At 36.0% G+C, this 18272-nt stretch overlaps 1 protein-coding gene across 1 annotated transcript in view; it reads right to left on the reverse strand.

The window, feature by feature from the left end:
• Window positions 1-18272, reverse strand: part of LOC125653324 (heat shock 70 kDa protein 14-like) — a 100798-nt gene that overhangs the window by 58847 nt on the left and 23679 nt on the right. The window contains exons 5-6 of the mRNA XM_048882752.2: window positions 10682-10772; window positions 8659-8763 (exon numbers count right to left, since the gene is read on the reverse strand). Coding sequence (XP_048738709.2) covers window positions 8659-8763; window positions 10682-10772 — 196 coding nt within the window. The remainder of the gene's footprint in view (window positions 1-8658; window positions 8764-10681; window positions 10773-18272) is intronic.

Genomic DNA, 18272 nt, shown 5'->3' on the forward strand with positions numbered 1-18272 from the left:
TGTATAATTTTGACATGTTTAATGCAACTGTACATACATTCACGTAAATAAAAGCCATTCTAAATTTCTTTATCCAAAGCTTTTAGAATGATTTACTACTGTATGATATTTTTATTGTAATTTCGAGCACTGCATGGTGTTCTAAAACATGATTTCATTTCTTTGTGATTCCCTATTCCTTAGTATCGGAGATGTACGTGTTACCTGTCAAAGCTACCTGCATAGGTAATTAAATCTAGCTGCAATAATGTAGCCCTATCCGATTTTTTTTTATTCTGACGTTTTCGGGATCTCCCATAAAAAAAAAAAATCGGAAAGGACTACATTATTGCAGCTAAGGCAAATCGGAAACACTGATGTGAAGTGAAGCGCAGCAAAACTCATCCCCTTATATACCATGCAAACCCTGATACATATAACAATAGAATACTCATCTAATATGGTGGATAAGCAGAGAAATATGGAGGACACAGTGAATTCTACTATAGTAATTTATGTCAGTTTTAAATCTAAGTTGTTTACAAGTCATATCACACATAAATAAAAAAAACAAGAGGCCCATGGGCAACATCGCTCACCTGAGTCATCTTGGTCCATATCAGAAGACTTTCCATATAAATTTGCATGTAAAACCGTAGTCCCTATTATGGCCCCAACCTACCCCTGGAGGCCATGGTTTTTGCAAACTTGAATCTACACCATGTCAGAAAGCTTTCAGGTAAATGTGAACTTCTTTGGCCCAATGGTTCTTGAGATTCATTGTGAATTGTGCATGAAAAGAAGATTTTTAAAGATTTTTTCTATATATTTGTATGTAAAACTTTGATCCCCTATTGTGGCCCCATCCTACCCCCAGGGGCCATGATTTGAACAAACTTGAATCTGCACTATATCAGGAAGCTTTCATGTAAATCTCAGCTTTTCTGGCTCAGTGGTTCTTGAGAAGAAGATTTTTAAAGATTGTCCCTATATATTTGTATGTAAAACTTTGATCCCCTATTGTGGCCCCATCCGACCCCTGGGGCCAGGATTTTAACAATTTAAAATCTGCACTATATCAGGAAGCTTTCATATAAATCTCAGCTTTTCTGGCTCAGTGGTTCTTGAGAAGAAGATTTTTAAGAATTTTCCTAAATATTTGTATGTAAAACTTTGATCCCCTATTGTGGCCCCATCCGACCCCCAGGGGCCAGGATTTTAACAATTTAGAATTTGCACTATATCAGGAAGCTTTCAAATAAATCTCAGCTTTTCTGGCTCAGTGGTTCTTGAGAAGAAGATTTTTAAAGATTGTCCCTATATATTTGTATGTAAAACTTTTGTCCCCTATTGTGGCCCCATCCGACCCCTGGGGCCAGGATTTTAACAATTTAGAATTTGCACTATATCAGGAAGCTTTCATGTAAATCTCAGCTTTTCTGGCTTAGTGGTTCTTGAGAAGAAGATTTTTAAAGATTTTTCCTATATATTTGTATGTAAAACTTTGATCCCCTATTGTGGCCCCATCCGACCCCCGGGGGCCAGGATTTTAACAATTTAGAATCTGCACTACCTAATAAAGCTTATCTATAAATTTCATCTTTTCTGGCTCAGTGGTTCTTGAGAAGAAGATTTTTTAATGACCCTACTCTATTTTTACCTTTTCTTGATTATCTCCCCTTGGAAGGTGGCCTGGCCCTTTATTTTAACAATTTAGAATGCCCTTTACCTAAGGATGCTTTGTGCGAACTTTGGTTGAAATTGGCATAGTAGTTTTTGAGAAGAAGTCAAAAATGTTAAAAGTTTACAGATGGACACTCTGACGTCGGAATATGGGTGATCAGAAAAGCTCACTTGAGCTTTTAGCTCAGATGAGCTAAAAACAACTTTCAAACACTCTCCCCTATCAATCTAATGCAGCATTTCTATGGCAATGTGAAGTGTTCTAATTTAAAAATGTCACCTTTTCTCAAAATGTTTCTTTTATCTTTAAACTTTTTTACTCAAGTATCACCCATTCATTTCACTCTGAATATTATTCATATTTACCAAAATTCAAAGAAAATTGCTATAAAGATAAATAGCAATTTTGCATTGGTTAAATGTTGCCTAGCTATAAAAGTAGAAAGGTTATCATGATTCAAAATTACTTCTAACAAAATTAAAAGAAAATAAAAACTAATTTATGAAATGCAGATCCTCATTTATATACATGGATACTGGGGAATCACTTTAATTCGTGGGGGCCAATGTTCGTCATCATCATCATTAATCCACTTCGTCCCATGGGGGACATAGGGCGGCTACAGTGGCTTTCCATCTCCCTCTGTCTTGTGCAATGGTCTTAGCTTCTCCCCAGGTCTTGCCAATTTTCTTCAGGTCTGATGTTAATACTCTGCGCCAGGTGTTCTTTGGCCGTCCCCGCTTTCTCTGTCCCTGTGGATTCCATTCTAGGGCTTGTTTTGTGATATTAGTACTAGGTTTCCTCAGTGTATGCCCTATCCAGTTCCATCTGCGTGTTCTGATGGTGATTTCCACTGGTTGTTGGTTGGTCCTCTTCCACAGGTTTGCATTGCTTATAACATCTGACCACCTTATCCCGAGGATGTTTCTCAGGCACTTGTTTACAAAGACCTGGACTGATTTCATGGATGTTGATGTTTCTCTCCAGGTTTCAGACCCATATAGTAGAACAGACTTCACGTTGGTGTTGAAGATTCTGATCTTGGTGCGTGTTCTCAGTGCCTTGCTTCGCCATACTGGTCTTAACATGGCAAAAGCTTGCTGGGCCTTCCTTTTTCTTGCTTTGATGTCTTTGTCTGTGCCCCCTGATGTACTGACAATACTTCCTAAGTAGGTGAAGTCTTTGATGTCCTCTACTTCCATGCTGTTTATCTTAATAGCGTCAGTTTGTAAGGAGTTGATTCTCATTGATTTTGTTTTCTGGGCGTTGATGTAAAGGCCAGTTCTTTTTGCTGTTGCTTCTAGGTTGGAGGCTTGATGTTGGGAGTCTTGAAGACGGTGAGATAGTGTGCAGATGTCGTCAGCAAAGTCAAGGTCTTCCAGACGTCTTACTAGTGTCCACTGAATGCCAGTTGGGCTACTGTAGGCTGTTTTGCTGACCCAGTCTATCACTAGAAGGAAGAGAAGAGGAGAGAGCAGGCATCCTTGTCTCACCCCGGTTGTTACTGGGAATGGCTCTGTGATGGTTCCTCCATGGATTACTTGAAATGTGAATCCGGCATAAAGTTGTTGTATGATGGAAATAACTTTGCGCGGAATTCCATAGTGTCCAAGGATTCTCCAGAGCACTTGGTGGTCTACGCTGTCGAATGCCTTCTGGAAATCGATGAAGTGCCAATGTTCGTGGGTAAGCAAAATTTTGCTGGTTCATGGGGATGTAATTTCGTGGGTAAGCGATAAGATATCACTAGAAAGATAACTCTGCTTGGTTTTAAAAAATGTTTGAGGACACGTAAATTTGTGGGTAAGAGTGATCCACGAACATCAATCCCCCACGAACAATGATGATTCCAGAATATCACAAACGAACATGACAAACACTATATGTCCTAGCCATATTCAGAAAGGGGCAAAACATGGAAACTGAGTTAACTGCCAAAAAGGAAATAGTGAGGTCAAGGTCACAGGGAATGCCAAGGTCAAAAAATGCCACAGTTGAATAGCTACCACTAATTTGCATCACTGAAAGAGTTTTCATAAAAATATTGTCAATAGTTGCTTTGAAACTAAAGTTAAAATACCAAATAGGGAAAAGTGAGGTCAAGGTAAAAAAAATATTGATGCAGATGTCACCAACATATATCAGCATATAATGTTTGATAAAATATCTTGAATAGTTTCTTTGAAACTGGGCTAAACACAAAGTGTGACGGAAGGACAGAAGGAAGGACGGAGGAACGGAATACAGACATGACAAACACTATATGCCCAACCGTATTGATGGCGGGGCATAAAAATGAGAAACGTAATAACGAGATACCACTGCACTTAAAAGAACAAGGGACGTTATTGGCCAGAATTGGCAGTGCTTCAAAAGCAGATCATATTTTGCAGGTAGAAAGGTGATAATTTTCTTGTTTCATTCATATATAACATGTGCCATTTACTTGCTGATATTGAGAAAATAATGTTACAATATTGCATTGTTAACTCTGATGCTGTCTTCTGACGGTCGTTTTTTCGGAACGACGTCATCGACCTTATAGGATTTACAGTCCGATTCTTCTAGAATATTTTTCTAAAAGTTACAATTTTAACTTTTTACATGAAAATATTCATTGAGATCAAAGACTATTAAAAACTGGCATGCTATGGAAAATACATTATGCATTTACATGTAACTTTATTGTGTTCATTGACATTTTGCAGAAGAATCTTGTGTTAATAAGAGTGAGGAAAATAATGCGTGTATTTGCCAAAAATTGTTGAGTAGAAAGCAATCATATTTTTGAAGGCGCTGTTCGATGTTCGATGTTCTCTTATTCAATTGAATTAAGGAAAATAAAATGGCCCTTAAATTTTCTTTTTTTTTTTGGTCATAAATATAAACACTTCGATTAAAAACATCGATTGAATCGTATAAAATCACTTGTTATGCCATGCACAACAAGGACTATATAACAGGTCTGCTTACATGTGTATGTAATATACATGTTACAGATATGTCTGCCTGCTGTGGGTATTTACAAAATATATTGAATATTTGGAAAAATCATTCAAAGTAAATTAAAATGGTAAAGATGCATAAAATAATCAAATAACAATTTTTTTTGTTTGAGTTTTATTTCCGATCTGATTTAAAATCATAAAATAAATAAAATAAATCATTATTTAACATTAAATATGTATTGGAAGTCACACCTTGTATATATATATATATATATATATATATATATATATATTATTTACTTTTTCTAAGAAATTATTAATTCACCAGCATTTGTACCCATAATCTTGTAAATATTATATTAATAATCAAGTTTCCAGAATGTCTCTCCTGTTTTGTATTTTTCGGATTTTAGTAAAACCCTATACTGTTGGCCACTTCCTGTTATTAGCCTGACCCTACATATAATGGCGGTCAAACTAAATTGTAAACAATATGGCTTAATGTGCATCTGGAAGCTATATACTTTGCTGCATATCTGCTTATATGGATGCCTCTATTGTTTTAAATATTCTTTACAAAACCTTTTGCATGTGTAGTGGTTTGGAGAATGAAACTGAAGGAAAAAACGTATTTACTCTGTCAGAATATACAGTAACCTTTTTTTTTTAAATGGCCTAATTTCCCTAGATTTGAAATTGGGAAAAACATATATATATATATAATTGGGAAAAAATAGCTAATTTTAATGAGGGGAAACAGCCGAATATCGGTGGCATTTTAGCGCAAAAAAAATCACTGTATAGTGTTCGTCTTTGATAAATGATAAATTGCATCAGTCCGTGGGCATGTCATTGCGTACACTGACATTCAGTCTAAATCTAGCATTGCTTAGTTTTACTGATCTAAACACATCAAATATGTATGTATATATCCGGAACAGGTATCAGTTATTCTTCAAATGGACTCTGGGAAGTTGTTTCAGTACGTGTATAGACGATGTGGTATATTTAACTGCTTTTTTTCAGGCACTTAGAATCGTAAGGGGGGATGGGGTGGGGTGGGGGTGGGTGGGAGGGTGGTGGTCCCACTTTATTTTGTCAATGACCAATATCTGTTATTTTCATAAGCGAATACAGATATATTGGGTGATCCCCCCACTCTTTTTTATAGTAGTTTTGAATCAGAAAAGTGTAAACTTGAAAATATTTAATTGGATGAGCGCTCGCCCCCTCCTCCTTATGATCATGATCTGTTATTTTCATATGTGAATAAGGATATATTGAGTGAGCCCCCGCCATTCTTGATAGTATTAAATGATATGAGAGAGAAGAGAGTACTAAGTGTCTACGTACATCACCTTACGGTTACCCCAGTTTTCCTAATCATTGAGGCGCGCGCGGGCCGTACGTCAATACTAATATAAACTTTTGGTAACAATCTTCACAACACATATATTATATATTTTTATAAGATTGGTAAAAGTTGGAGTGGTTGGTCAAGTTGTTCCCATAGCAAGGAAATGGTTGACATCACCCCCCACCCCCCACCCCTTCCCCCAAAAATTGGAGGGGCAACCCTTCCCCGAACTATGGTGTCTGAATATTTATATCTATACATGTATATATACATCCTGCCCAATATTGCCTTTGTTATGTATATGTACCTGTAAATGTGCATCTAAAATACATATGCAATATAGAAAAAAATCTGCCACAACAATGGTCAAAGTTTCGAATCGATCAGAGGTGCTCGACATTTTAAAGAAACCACATCTCACTGGAAGACATAAATAATGATTTGCTGTTATTTTATTTTTAATTTAAAATGTTTTAAGAACCTTTGGAATCAATATCTAATTACTAATGTAGTAATATCTAATTTCAACACGCACCAAATACATCCATGCATGTATGTTAAAATTGATGCAAGAAAACTGCTTTTTAAAAAACCCTGCACAAACACGTCAATATTATTAGCAATAAGTTTTATGCATTATATTTGATATACTTGTATTAAAGATTTAGCAAAAGAAGTAACCATGTCGCTAGCTCTTGAGATATAACGTATCAGTACCCATTTTTGCCGAAAATGAACGAATTTTGGTCCGATTTTTGCAAAAAGAAAATAAATCCAAGTTATTAAAGGTCTATGATTTTTTTAAATTCAGTTTATTCTTAAATAATTTTATTTTGAAAAGACAGGACATCCAAACATATTCCCGTGACCTTTAAAAACGAAAGTAGAATAATTTCCATTCATCATGCGGTGGATTTTTGATCCGCCTCTGTGACTCGAACGGCAGACATCATCTGCATTTCTTATGTGCAGATTTTTATGGCAAACTAGGTAAAGCATTAATTGTTTGACTGGACATACTTATTAAATAGCAAAGTAAGTAAAAGTTTGTGAGGTTAAATGATGGAACAGTTTGCTTCAGTTTTATAACATGCAAAATATTGACTTTGCGAATTGAAAACAGCCGATTTCCGCATTCATTCTTTTTTAAGATTCATATTGTTTGCAGCCAACAACCGACACCATATTGATAACGAAAGAAGAACATCAATGGGTGATTAAACGTGCAATATAAATCTGGTTGTTGCATGCAAAAGGGTGTGTTTTTGCTAAAGTTTATTTTTATTTTATTTCAAATCAACAGATTCCGCTAAACAACTCATCTTTAGCGTATATTCATGACGTCATAATAAAATATTACGTCATTTTCATGTAAGTGGGATTAGAAGAACATCCTAGTTGTGTAAATAAAAGGAATAATTAAGCATAGTATGAAAGCTGAAACAAGAGGCCCATGGGCCACATCGCTCACCTGAGTCACCTTGGTCCATATCAGAAGACTTTCCATATATATTTGCATGTAAAACCGTAGTCCCTATTATGGCCCCAACCTACCCCTGGAGGCCATGGTTTTTGCAAACTTGAATCTACACTATGTCAGAAACCTTTCATGTAAATGTGAACTTCTTTGGCCCAATGGTTCTTGAGAAGAAGATTTTTAAAGATTTTCCCTATATATTTGTATGTAAAACTTTGATCCCCTATTGTGGCCCCATCCGACCCCCGGGGGCCAGGATTTTAACAAACTTGAATCTGCATTGTCAGAAAGCCTTCATGTAAATATCAGCTTTTCTGGCTCAGTGATTCTTGAGAAGAAGATTTTTAAAGATTTTTTCTATATATTTGTATGTAAAACTTTGATCCCCTATTGTGGCCCCATCCGAACCCCGGGGGCCATCGTTTTAACAAACTTGAATCTGCACTATATCAGGAAGCTTTCATGTAAATATCAGCTTTTCTGGCTTAGTGGTTCTTGAGAAGAAGATTTTTAAAGATTTTCCCTATATATTTGTATGTAAAACTTTGATCCCCCTTGTGGCCCCATCCGACCCCCGAGGGCCAGGATTTTAACAAACTTGAATCTGCACTATGTCAGAAAGCTTTCATATAAATATCAGCTTTTCTGGCTTAGTGGTTCTTGAGAAGAAGATTTTTAAAGATTTTTCCTATATATTTGTATGTAAAACTTTGATCCCCTATTGTGGCCCCATCCGACCCCCGGGGGCCAGGATTTTAACAATTTAGAATCTGCACTACCTAATAAAGCTTATCTATAAATTTCATCTTTTCTGGCCTAGTGGTTCTTGAGAAGAGGATTTTTTAATGACCCTACTCTATTTTTACCTTTTCTTGATTATCTCCCCTTGGAAGGTGGCCTGGCCCTTTATTTTAACAATTTAGAATTCCCTTTACCTAAGGATGCTTTGAGCCAACTTTGGTTGAAATTGGCCCAGTGGTTTTTGAGAAGAAGTCAAAAATGTTAAAAGTTTAGACGGACAGACGGACGGACAGACGGACGGACGCCGGAATACGGGTGATCAGAAAAGCTCACTTGAGCTTTTAGCTCAGGTGAGCTAAAAATGAAAAAAAATCTCGGCGGTATATAGCCAATAACATCCCTTGTTCTTTACTTTCATTAGATTGCTTTATCTAAACATGAACTTACTGTAAATGTTATTGTAAATACTAACCATTGAAGTGTGTTGTCTATTTGACCTAGGTCATATGCCAGTAATGCTGCTACGGATTCATTGATTGTCCTCAGCACACTAAAACCTGCTCGAGAAGCACATTCGCTGAAATAAAGAGTTTTCTGTATATCATATTTCATCAAGCATAACTGTACATATAATTTCATAATGCCCTCATGAATATTGGAGAGATACTGATTCACTCTTTTTGTTTTTACTTCATCACCAATACTTCAATGACAACTAAATAAAAAAAAAACATAAATTCTTATACATAAGGCCAATTCAACTTAATTAGTAGATTATCATCCAGGGTCACCAAAAAGTATGGGGCGGGTGGGAGGATTTTATTTTTTAATTTTTATTTTCTGAGAAATATATTAAAGACAAATGAGTTTTTTTTCAACAGAAGTGTATCATTTAATGCCAGATGGATATCAATCTATGCTATTTTCACAGACGAATTCCAGGTTAAGCTTTAATTTCAAACAGAAATATACCAAACTTCTTTAAGATTTACGCCTGTAAGAATGCTAGAAATTAAGAAAACCATTATAGATCTATTTTCTTCACGTGGCTTTTCATGTTGCTATACCAGAAATATAAACAAGAAGTGTAAATACCAGAGTTGGACATGAAAATTTTCCGGAAATCGCAAGTTTCCCAATAAAAAAAACTCGGGGCAGGCGGGGATGATAATCTATCATATTTTAAGTTGAATTGGCCTAATGTACATTTTAAAATATCTCTCTCTATTCTAAACGAAAAGGTTTCAATTTCGTAGCATCTATGATGTTCTTGGCTCTATCATCGATATACAAATGATCAATTTCATTTGTAACACGAAATCTGATTGGCTGAGCAACTTACTTAAACTTTTCAGAAGTAGTAACACAATTTGTTACATAGAATATTGTGACATCATCAACACTTGACGTTTTTTATTAAAATTACTGTAGATCACTTATTTTTCGCGAGTATTTTATTTCGCGTTTGTAGGGTCGGGTGTTTATTCACAAATACAAATAATTCGCAAGAATACTTCAAAAAATAACTTATATTTCGTGAATAGATCCGCTCCCGTGCTTTTGATCATAATATTCTAGTACACGCACAACATACTTGTTTATCCCCATGTTTGCTAGTGGTAAATACATGAGTAGTTTTTACATTTTTAAAAGAATTTTATCTGCAATTCCCTTACGGAATCACAGCACATACTGTATTGCAGCATAACACTACTTTAATGCTGCAAGCATACTTTATTTGTACTGCAAATATGAAGTACAAATGCAGCATAATATAATGGGTTAATGTACTGTACAGAGTAGATTAAAATTTGTTCAGATCATGCCCCCCCCCCCCCCGGTTAAGATTTTGAAGTTTGTGCAAAATAACACATCTGGCATATTTCCCCCACACAATTGCGAGAAGATATAATTTATAGTAATGGGACTGTATGTGTGTGTGCAACACAAGCTTGAAGACAATCTAAGCCACACTTTTTGCTCTATCTATTTCAGACTTCACATGTAGCTTTGTTATCAAAAGATGAAGAACCCTATCAATTTTGAGATGTCACTATGGAACTACTGGAAAAATCATGTAGACACTCATTGCGAGGGGATGTGCTCCGCTTTGCAAAGATCTTTATTTCTTTATTTAGTTTTTCAATTTTGTATGGTGTCAAGAATTTTCGACAATTGTACATGTAAAGTCAACATCTCTTGCGGCTGTTTTCCCTTTTGAAAAATAACGCTTGGCAATGCCTATTACGAAGGATGTTCGGATTTTCATTTCTGATCGATTTGTTTTTATTTTTAAAAAATGGTGAACATGTTAATTAAACAGATACTAGCAATAATTATTTAAGATATAATTTGCTTGTTTTTTCAAAGCGATATATGTACCGGTATGTGTGGAAGCTAGTATGGTTACATATACGCTGGGCAGTCATGAAATCAGATGATGGAAATCATTACAAGCTATGTACTACGTCTCAGTGATAATAGAAAGTTCTTACCCAAATGCTTTCCGTTGCTCTGCAGAAAATTGAGATGGCACAGCAAGAACTGAGTCGTGGATATCTCCATCTCCGTGACTACTGGCTGTCTCTGTAAACAAGAGGCCCTTAAACCTTAACTTAAACTCTACACAACGTACAACATAAATTAGAAGTGGAACAAGTCTGAGAAATGGATGTCCTTGTGGTCAAAAAGGATATCTAATTCTTTAGATACTGGTCATAAGCAACCTTTGTGCCAGTTATGAGCCAATGATATTGCTCAATTTCTAAACTGTGCTTTTTTTTAAGTGCAAGTAAAGAGTACATGTATTTTGAAAGAATCAATCTATTTTCAGATTATGAGACAAAGAACCCAATTAACCCTAGGGCTGAAACCATTTGTCTAGAGAAACAACTCATTAAAGGGAGTGTAACCGAAGGGAGAAAATGCAATAGACCAGACCGGGATTTGAACCAGGACCCCCTGAATCTCTAGTCAGGTGCTCTAACTACTGAACCATCTTGCCACCGTCAATCGAACCCGTTTGACTGCTACATTCCTCCCTTCTTAAATTGTCTTTGTCCTAGCTCGAAGACACACAATCCAGATTCTTTTTGCCCCTGGCAGGACTTTCACCTGCAAATGCAGGGATGGTCAATTGCACCAACAGGAAGGAAGAAAATGCAACAGACCAGATTGGTATTCAAACCACGGCCAGTTAATTGTTGTCATGTTTAACTCAACTTTTCTAGACTTGGGGATTAATGCCCCATTTAAACAATTAATGAAAGGACTTTTTGAAGACTTTTATGCCAGTAAAGTCGCTGATCATTTGAAAAACAATAGCATTAAAGATGTCCAAGTTGATATGTGATTATTTGTAATCAAACCCCTGCACACTTATTGGGTTACGAAATCTTTAGATGAGCTGGCGAAAACACGAGTAAATTAAAAATGCATGGGTGATGGCAGGGATTATCTAAATTACTAAGAATCCATGTACATTGAGGTGTTTTGACTGACCCATTTCATGCCTCACTGCTTGCCTTGTGACAATCTTAACAGTGTTTGTATGTATAGCAGTTAACTTTGTTTAATTAAAGTTCGTAAAAGAAATGTATCTTCAAATGATTTTTAGATGCCTATTCTTTTGTTCATTAAAATTGTGTTTAGTTGTATTGCAGTTCTATTTTATTTGCATTGATTACATGTACTAATTGCACAGGTAACGTTATGGCAATAAAGTGAATTTTAATACCTTTTCTGGTACATATGTATGTTATGGTACATACTAGTATACCACAAAAAACCTTTTTGACAGTTAGTAATGCGTAAATTTTTACTTGCGAAAAGTAGAAATAAATGCGAGATATTTGAATTCGCGAATGTCAAGGAAAGCAAGTATGAAATTGGCAATTGCAAGTAATGTTTACATGGGTCACTGTCTAAACAATATTTGGTGAGATTATTCCTTTAAACATCTGTAAATGGCATTGTATTTATAATAAACGGCCCCTGAATCCCCAGTCAGTTGCTCTATCAACTGCGCTATCTGGCTACCGGCAATTGATCCTGGCTGACCGCTACATTCCTCCTTCCTTCAATGTCTTTACACCTTAAATTCATCAACCCAGGATATTTGTCCCCTGGCAGGCATTTTCACCTGTCAGTTCCAGGGGCTGTCTATGGCACCAAATGTAACAGGAAGGGAGAAAATGCAATGGACCAGACTGGATTCGAACCCCGGCCTCCTGAATCTCCAGTCAGGTGCTCTACTAACTGAGCTATCTGCAGGCCACTGGCGATCAAACCCATCTAACTGCTACATGAAAGGTGAAGATAACGAACAGTATCAATCTCATAACTCCTATAAGCAATACAAAATAGATAGTCGGGCAAACACGGACCCTTGGACACACCAGAGGTGGGATCAGGTGCCTATGAAGAGTAAGCATCCTCTGTCGACCAGTCACATCCGCCATGAGCCCTAAATCCTGATAAGGTAAACAGAGTTATCCATAGTCAAAATCAGCGTGCCAATTAAGAACAGTCTAACAATCAGTATGAAACACGTCAGACAGCATTTGACCCAATGATAGGTTGTATTGGCAAACTAGATCGTTATAACGACCATAGAATTTGCATGAGTTTCAAAATTGTGATAGACTGGCCCTCATGCTCATCATAATAATATTATGTACCCAGTTTGTGTGCTAGATGTTCAGATTTTAGAGAGAAAAAATCAATATATGCACCCAGAGGTGCCTGAGCCGAGTTGCATGGGATACATTGTAAAGTCAGGAATAATGTGGCAGATTTATAATTGTGAAGAACTAATTTCAGTTTTAAACTTTTCGAGTTACTGTCCAGAAACCATATTTGTCTGAAGTTTTCAATCTATTTTCGGTCACTGTGACCTTGACCTTTGACCTTTTTTCTCCAAAACCAATAGGGGCCTTGCTTTGCTGGTATCCAACAATATATCCAAGTTTCATTTGATTCAAATTAAATTTTTTTTAGAGTTATCCTTTGGAAACCAAAATTTTTTGGAATTTTAAATCTATTTTCAGTCACTGTGACCTTGACTTTTGACCTATTTTCTCCAAAATCAATTGGGGTCTTCCTTTCCTGGTACATAACAATATCTTTAAGTATCATTTGATTTGGATTAAACTTTCTGAGTTATCATCCAGAAACCAAATTTTTCTGAAATTTTCATTCTATTTTCGGTCACTGTGACCTTGACCTTTGACCATTTTTCTCCAAAATTAATAGGGGTCTTCCTTACCTGGTACTCAACAATATATCAAAGTTTCATTTGATTAGATTGTAAACTTTTTGAGTTATCATCCGGAAACCAATTGTTGATGCCCACCCACCCGTCCACCCGCCCACCCGCCAAACCAACAGCCGAGTTCAACTTCGTTGCAACTCGACTAAAAAATATCTAAATGCATTTAATGCATTTTCAATATGTGATCTTCATTGGGATTTAACAATTTTGGTAGAAGTATCCATGCTCATTATTACTACATGCCTAGTGCTGTCCTTGATATCTTAAAGAAGATTTACAGATTTGATTTAATAGTATTATTAGAATATGATCCTAATACAGCCAATCCTTGGAGCTTCAACCCTGACCCAGAGGCAGTGTACACCAAATACATCAGATCCCCATTGTCTCATGTAAAATGATTAAATTGTCTCCCAACTTCGAGTTCTGTGCAACTTTGATCTGAATGTTGGATTGATTTTATATTGTTTAACGTCCCTCTCAAGAATATTTCACTCATATAGAGATGTCACCATTGCTGGTGAAGGGCTGCAAATTTAGGCCTATGCTCAGCGCTTATGGCCATTGAGCAGGGAGGGACCTTTATTGTGTCATACCTGCTGTGACACGAGACCTCGGTTTTTGCGGTCTCATCTGAAGGACCGCCCCATTTAGTCCCCTCTTATGACAAAGCAAGGGGTACCGAGGACCTATTCTAACCCTGATCCTCACGGGACTGGGACACAAGAACATTGAAACACCTTTCTGACTTTATACATTACAGTTGAATGCAAGAACAATGAACCATTTTGATGGCTAAAACCCACAGTTGTTATACTTTTGCATCCAGCTAGTCTCTTTTGACATCATCAATCAAGGGAGATAAGTCATTATACTATATTGATACTTCATACTACAGCAACATTGGATGATCTGTAGAATTCTTTTCTGAATTAAGAGTAAAAAAAAATTCTGAATTGATAGTAATTTTTTTTAATTGATAGTATTTTTTTTTTCTGAATTAATAGTAATTTTTTTTTAATTGATAGTATTTTTTTTTCTGAATTAATAGTAATTTTTTCTGAATTAATATTTAAAAAAAATTCTAAATTAATAGTAAAATTTTTTCTGAATTACTTATTTACATATATTGAGTAATAAAAGATGAGCAAATCTTTTTGCAAAACAATTTTTTTTAAAAATCGTCTCCTCTGAACTTTAATTATCAATCTTCTCTTGGAAGGGGATATGACCTTCATTTGAACATAATTCAAATTTACTTTTTCTGAACAATCCTCTCATTTATGGGGACATGACCTTACCCTATCCTCAGTAATTAATATCCTCCAGCAATCAGATCATGTCAAGTTTTGGGCAAAACTAGAACTGTCCTAGCTGTGTATCACAGATCTGTAATGTAATGGTTGTAACTATGGATTACAGATTTGTAATGTAATGGTTGTAGCTGTGTAATGTAATGGTTGTAGCTGTGTATTACAGATCTCTAATGGTTGTAACTATGTATCACAGATCTGTAATGTAATGGTTGTAGCTGTGTATTACAGATGTGTAATGTAATGGTTGTAGCTGTGTAATGTAATGGTTGTAGCTATGTATCACAGATCTGTAATGTAATGGTTGTAGCTGAGTATCACAGATCTGTAATGTAATGGTTGTAGCTGTGTATCACAGATCTGTAATGTAATGGTTGTAGCTGAGTATCACAGATCTGTAATGTAATGGTTGTAGCTGAGTATCACAGATCTGTAATGTAATGGTTGTAGCTGTGTATCACAGATCTGTAATGTAATGGTTGTAGCTGTGTATCACAGATCTGTAATGTAATGGTTGTAGCTGTGTATCACAGATCTGTAATGTAATGGTTGTAGCTGTGTATCACAGATCTGTAATGTAATGGTTGTAGCTGTGTAATGTAATGGTTGTAGCTGTGTAATGTAATGGTTGTAGCTGTGTATTACAGATCTGTAATGTAATGGTTGTAGCTGAGTATCACAGATCTGTAATGTAATGGTTGTAGCTGTGTATCACAGATCTGTAATGTAATGGTTGTAGCTGTGTATCACAGATCTGTAATGTAATGGTTGTAGCTGTGTATCACAGATCTGTAATGTAATGGTTGTAGCTGTGTATCACAGATCTGTAATGTAATGGTTGTAGCTGTGTAATGTAATGGTTGTAGCTGTGTAATGTAATGGTTGTAGCTGTGTATTACAGATCTGTAATGTAATGGTTGTAGCTGAGTATCACAGATCTGTAATGTAATGGTTGTAGCTGTGTATCACAGATCTGTAATGTAATGGTTGTAGCTGTGTATCACAGATCTGTAATGTAATGGTTGTAGCTGTGTATCACTGATCTGTAATGTAATGGTTGTAGCTGTGTATCACAGATCTGTAATGTAATGGTTGTAGCTGTGTAATGTAATGGTTGTAGCTGTGTATCACAGATCTGTAATGTAATGGTTGTAGCTGTGTATCACAGATCTGTAATGTAATGGTTGTAGCTGTGTATTACAGATCTGTAATGTAATGGTTGTAGCTGTGTAATGTAATGGTTGTAGCTGTGTATCACAGATCTGTAATGTAATGGTTGTAGCTGTGTATTACAGATCTGTAATGTAATGGTTGTAGCTGTGTAATGTAATGGTTGTAGCTGTGTATTACAGATCTGTAATGTAATGGTTGTAGCTGTGTATCACAGATCTGTAATGTAATGGTTGTAGCTGTGTATCACAGATCTGTAATGTAATGGTTGTAGCTGTGTATTACAGATCTGTAATGTAATGGTTGTAGCTGTGTATCACAGATCTGTAATGTAATGGTTGTAGCTATGTATTACAGATCTGTAATGTAATGGTTGTAGCTGTGTATTACAGATTTGTAATGTAATGGTTGTAGCTGTGTATCACAGATCTGTAATGTAATGGTTGTAGCTGTGTATTACAGATCTGTAATGTAATGGTTGTAGCTGTGTATCACAGATCTGTAATGTAATGGTTGTAGCTGTGTATCACAGATCTGTAATCCTAGCGTAACGCATGATGCAAAGTTTTCCGTCTTTTTTTTCGTGGAATCCCTCCATCCACCGAAAAGATAATATATTCATTCCTTATCATTTAAATATGTAAACCATTGAGTTTGAATGATAAAACATGATATGATTTGAGTTCAATTAAAGATTTATTCTTGAACTACATTATATGATGCTTCAAAATTGGCCTAGTAATTTATGGAAACATCAACTGGATATTGAAGATATGCTTAATATTATTTCTAAACAAGAAATGTTTGTAAAACAAGTATGCCCTAAATGGTGCAAAATTAAAAAAGATTATACACATGCATCATTTAAATGATAGTAGTGCCAAACCATTTCAAAATATTGAGCAGACAATATCTTCCTATGTCCAGAGTGGATTGACCAATCAATAGGGGTCATCTACTCCTTATGCTCTACCAGTGTACCAAGTTTGATGTCTGTCAAGCAAAGGGTTCTCAAGATATTGAGCAGACAGTATATTCCTATGTCCAGTTTAACCCTTGACCTTTGACCAGGTGACTTCAAAATTAATAGGGGTCATCTTCTCCTGTAGATGTACCAGTGTACCAAGTTTGATGTCTGTCAAGCAAAGGGTTCTCTAGACATTGAGTGGTCAGTATATTCCTATGTCCAGTTTGACCTTTGACCATGTGACCTCAAAATCAATAGGGTTCATCTACTCCTTAGGATGTACCAGTGTACCAAGTTCGATGTCTGTCAAGCAAAGGGTTCTCAAGATATTGAACAGACAGTGTCTTCCTATGTCCACAGTAGATTGACCCTTGACCTATGGACCTGAAAATCAATAGGGGTTTTTTTCTACTCGTAACCAACCAACATATGAAATTAATATCATTACTATGAAGTGAATGGTTCTCAGGATATTTAGCATATTTGATTCTGATAAAATTCCAGTCGAATCAAACTAAGCCAGGCATACCCGGCTACGAATCAAGTGACCTGTCTACAGTACAGTAATCAAATTGTTGACCTTCTATTGAATAAACATTATTCCGCATAGAAATGACCAACATATTTACAGATCATGTTTATGTCACCAGTGTAAAAATTAATAACTATCATTATACAAGCAGCTTGGTTCAGAAAAACCTTTTCAAAGGTAACAACTACAAATTCATTAATTATCAAATTTGACCAAAAATTCATTAAATATCATATGCCCTTTTACACCGGAATGGCATTTCATATAAAAAAAATTTCATCAAAGGATGCTTTGTGCCACTTAGTTTGGTTCCCTTCTGTATGTAAAACTTGATCCCCTATTGTGGCCCCATCCTAACTCCAGGGGTCATGCTTTTTACAGACTTAAATCTCCACTTTGTCAGGAAGCTTTCAGGTAAATATCCACTTTTCTGGCCCAGTAATTCTTGAGAAGAAGATTTTTAAAGATTTTCTTTATATATTGGCATGTCTAACTTTGATCCCTTATTGTGGCCCCAACATACCCCCGGGGGTCATGATTTTAATAAACTTGATTTAAGCAAACTTGAATCCCCTTCACCCAAGGATGCTTTGTGCCAAGTTTGGTTGAAATTGGCCCAGTGGTTCTGGAGAAGAAGATGGAAGTGTGAAAAGTTTACGACGACAACGATGCCAATGACAGACAATGGAAAGTTTTGATCAGAAAAGCTCAAGTGAGCTAAAAAGACTCACTAGGGAAAATGTGTCCTCCCACTTGTATGGATGAGTAATACATTAAATGTGGAACTTCAATATCTTCATTTGAACAAATTTGAATTCCCTTTACCCCAATG

Source organism: Ostrea edulis, chromosome 7 (assembly GCF_947568905.1).
Source record: "Ostrea edulis chromosome 7, xbOstEdul1.1, whole genome shotgun sequence".
NCBI classification, from domain to species: Eukaryota; Metazoa; Mollusca; class Bivalvia; order Ostreida; family Ostreidae; genus Ostrea; species Ostrea edulis.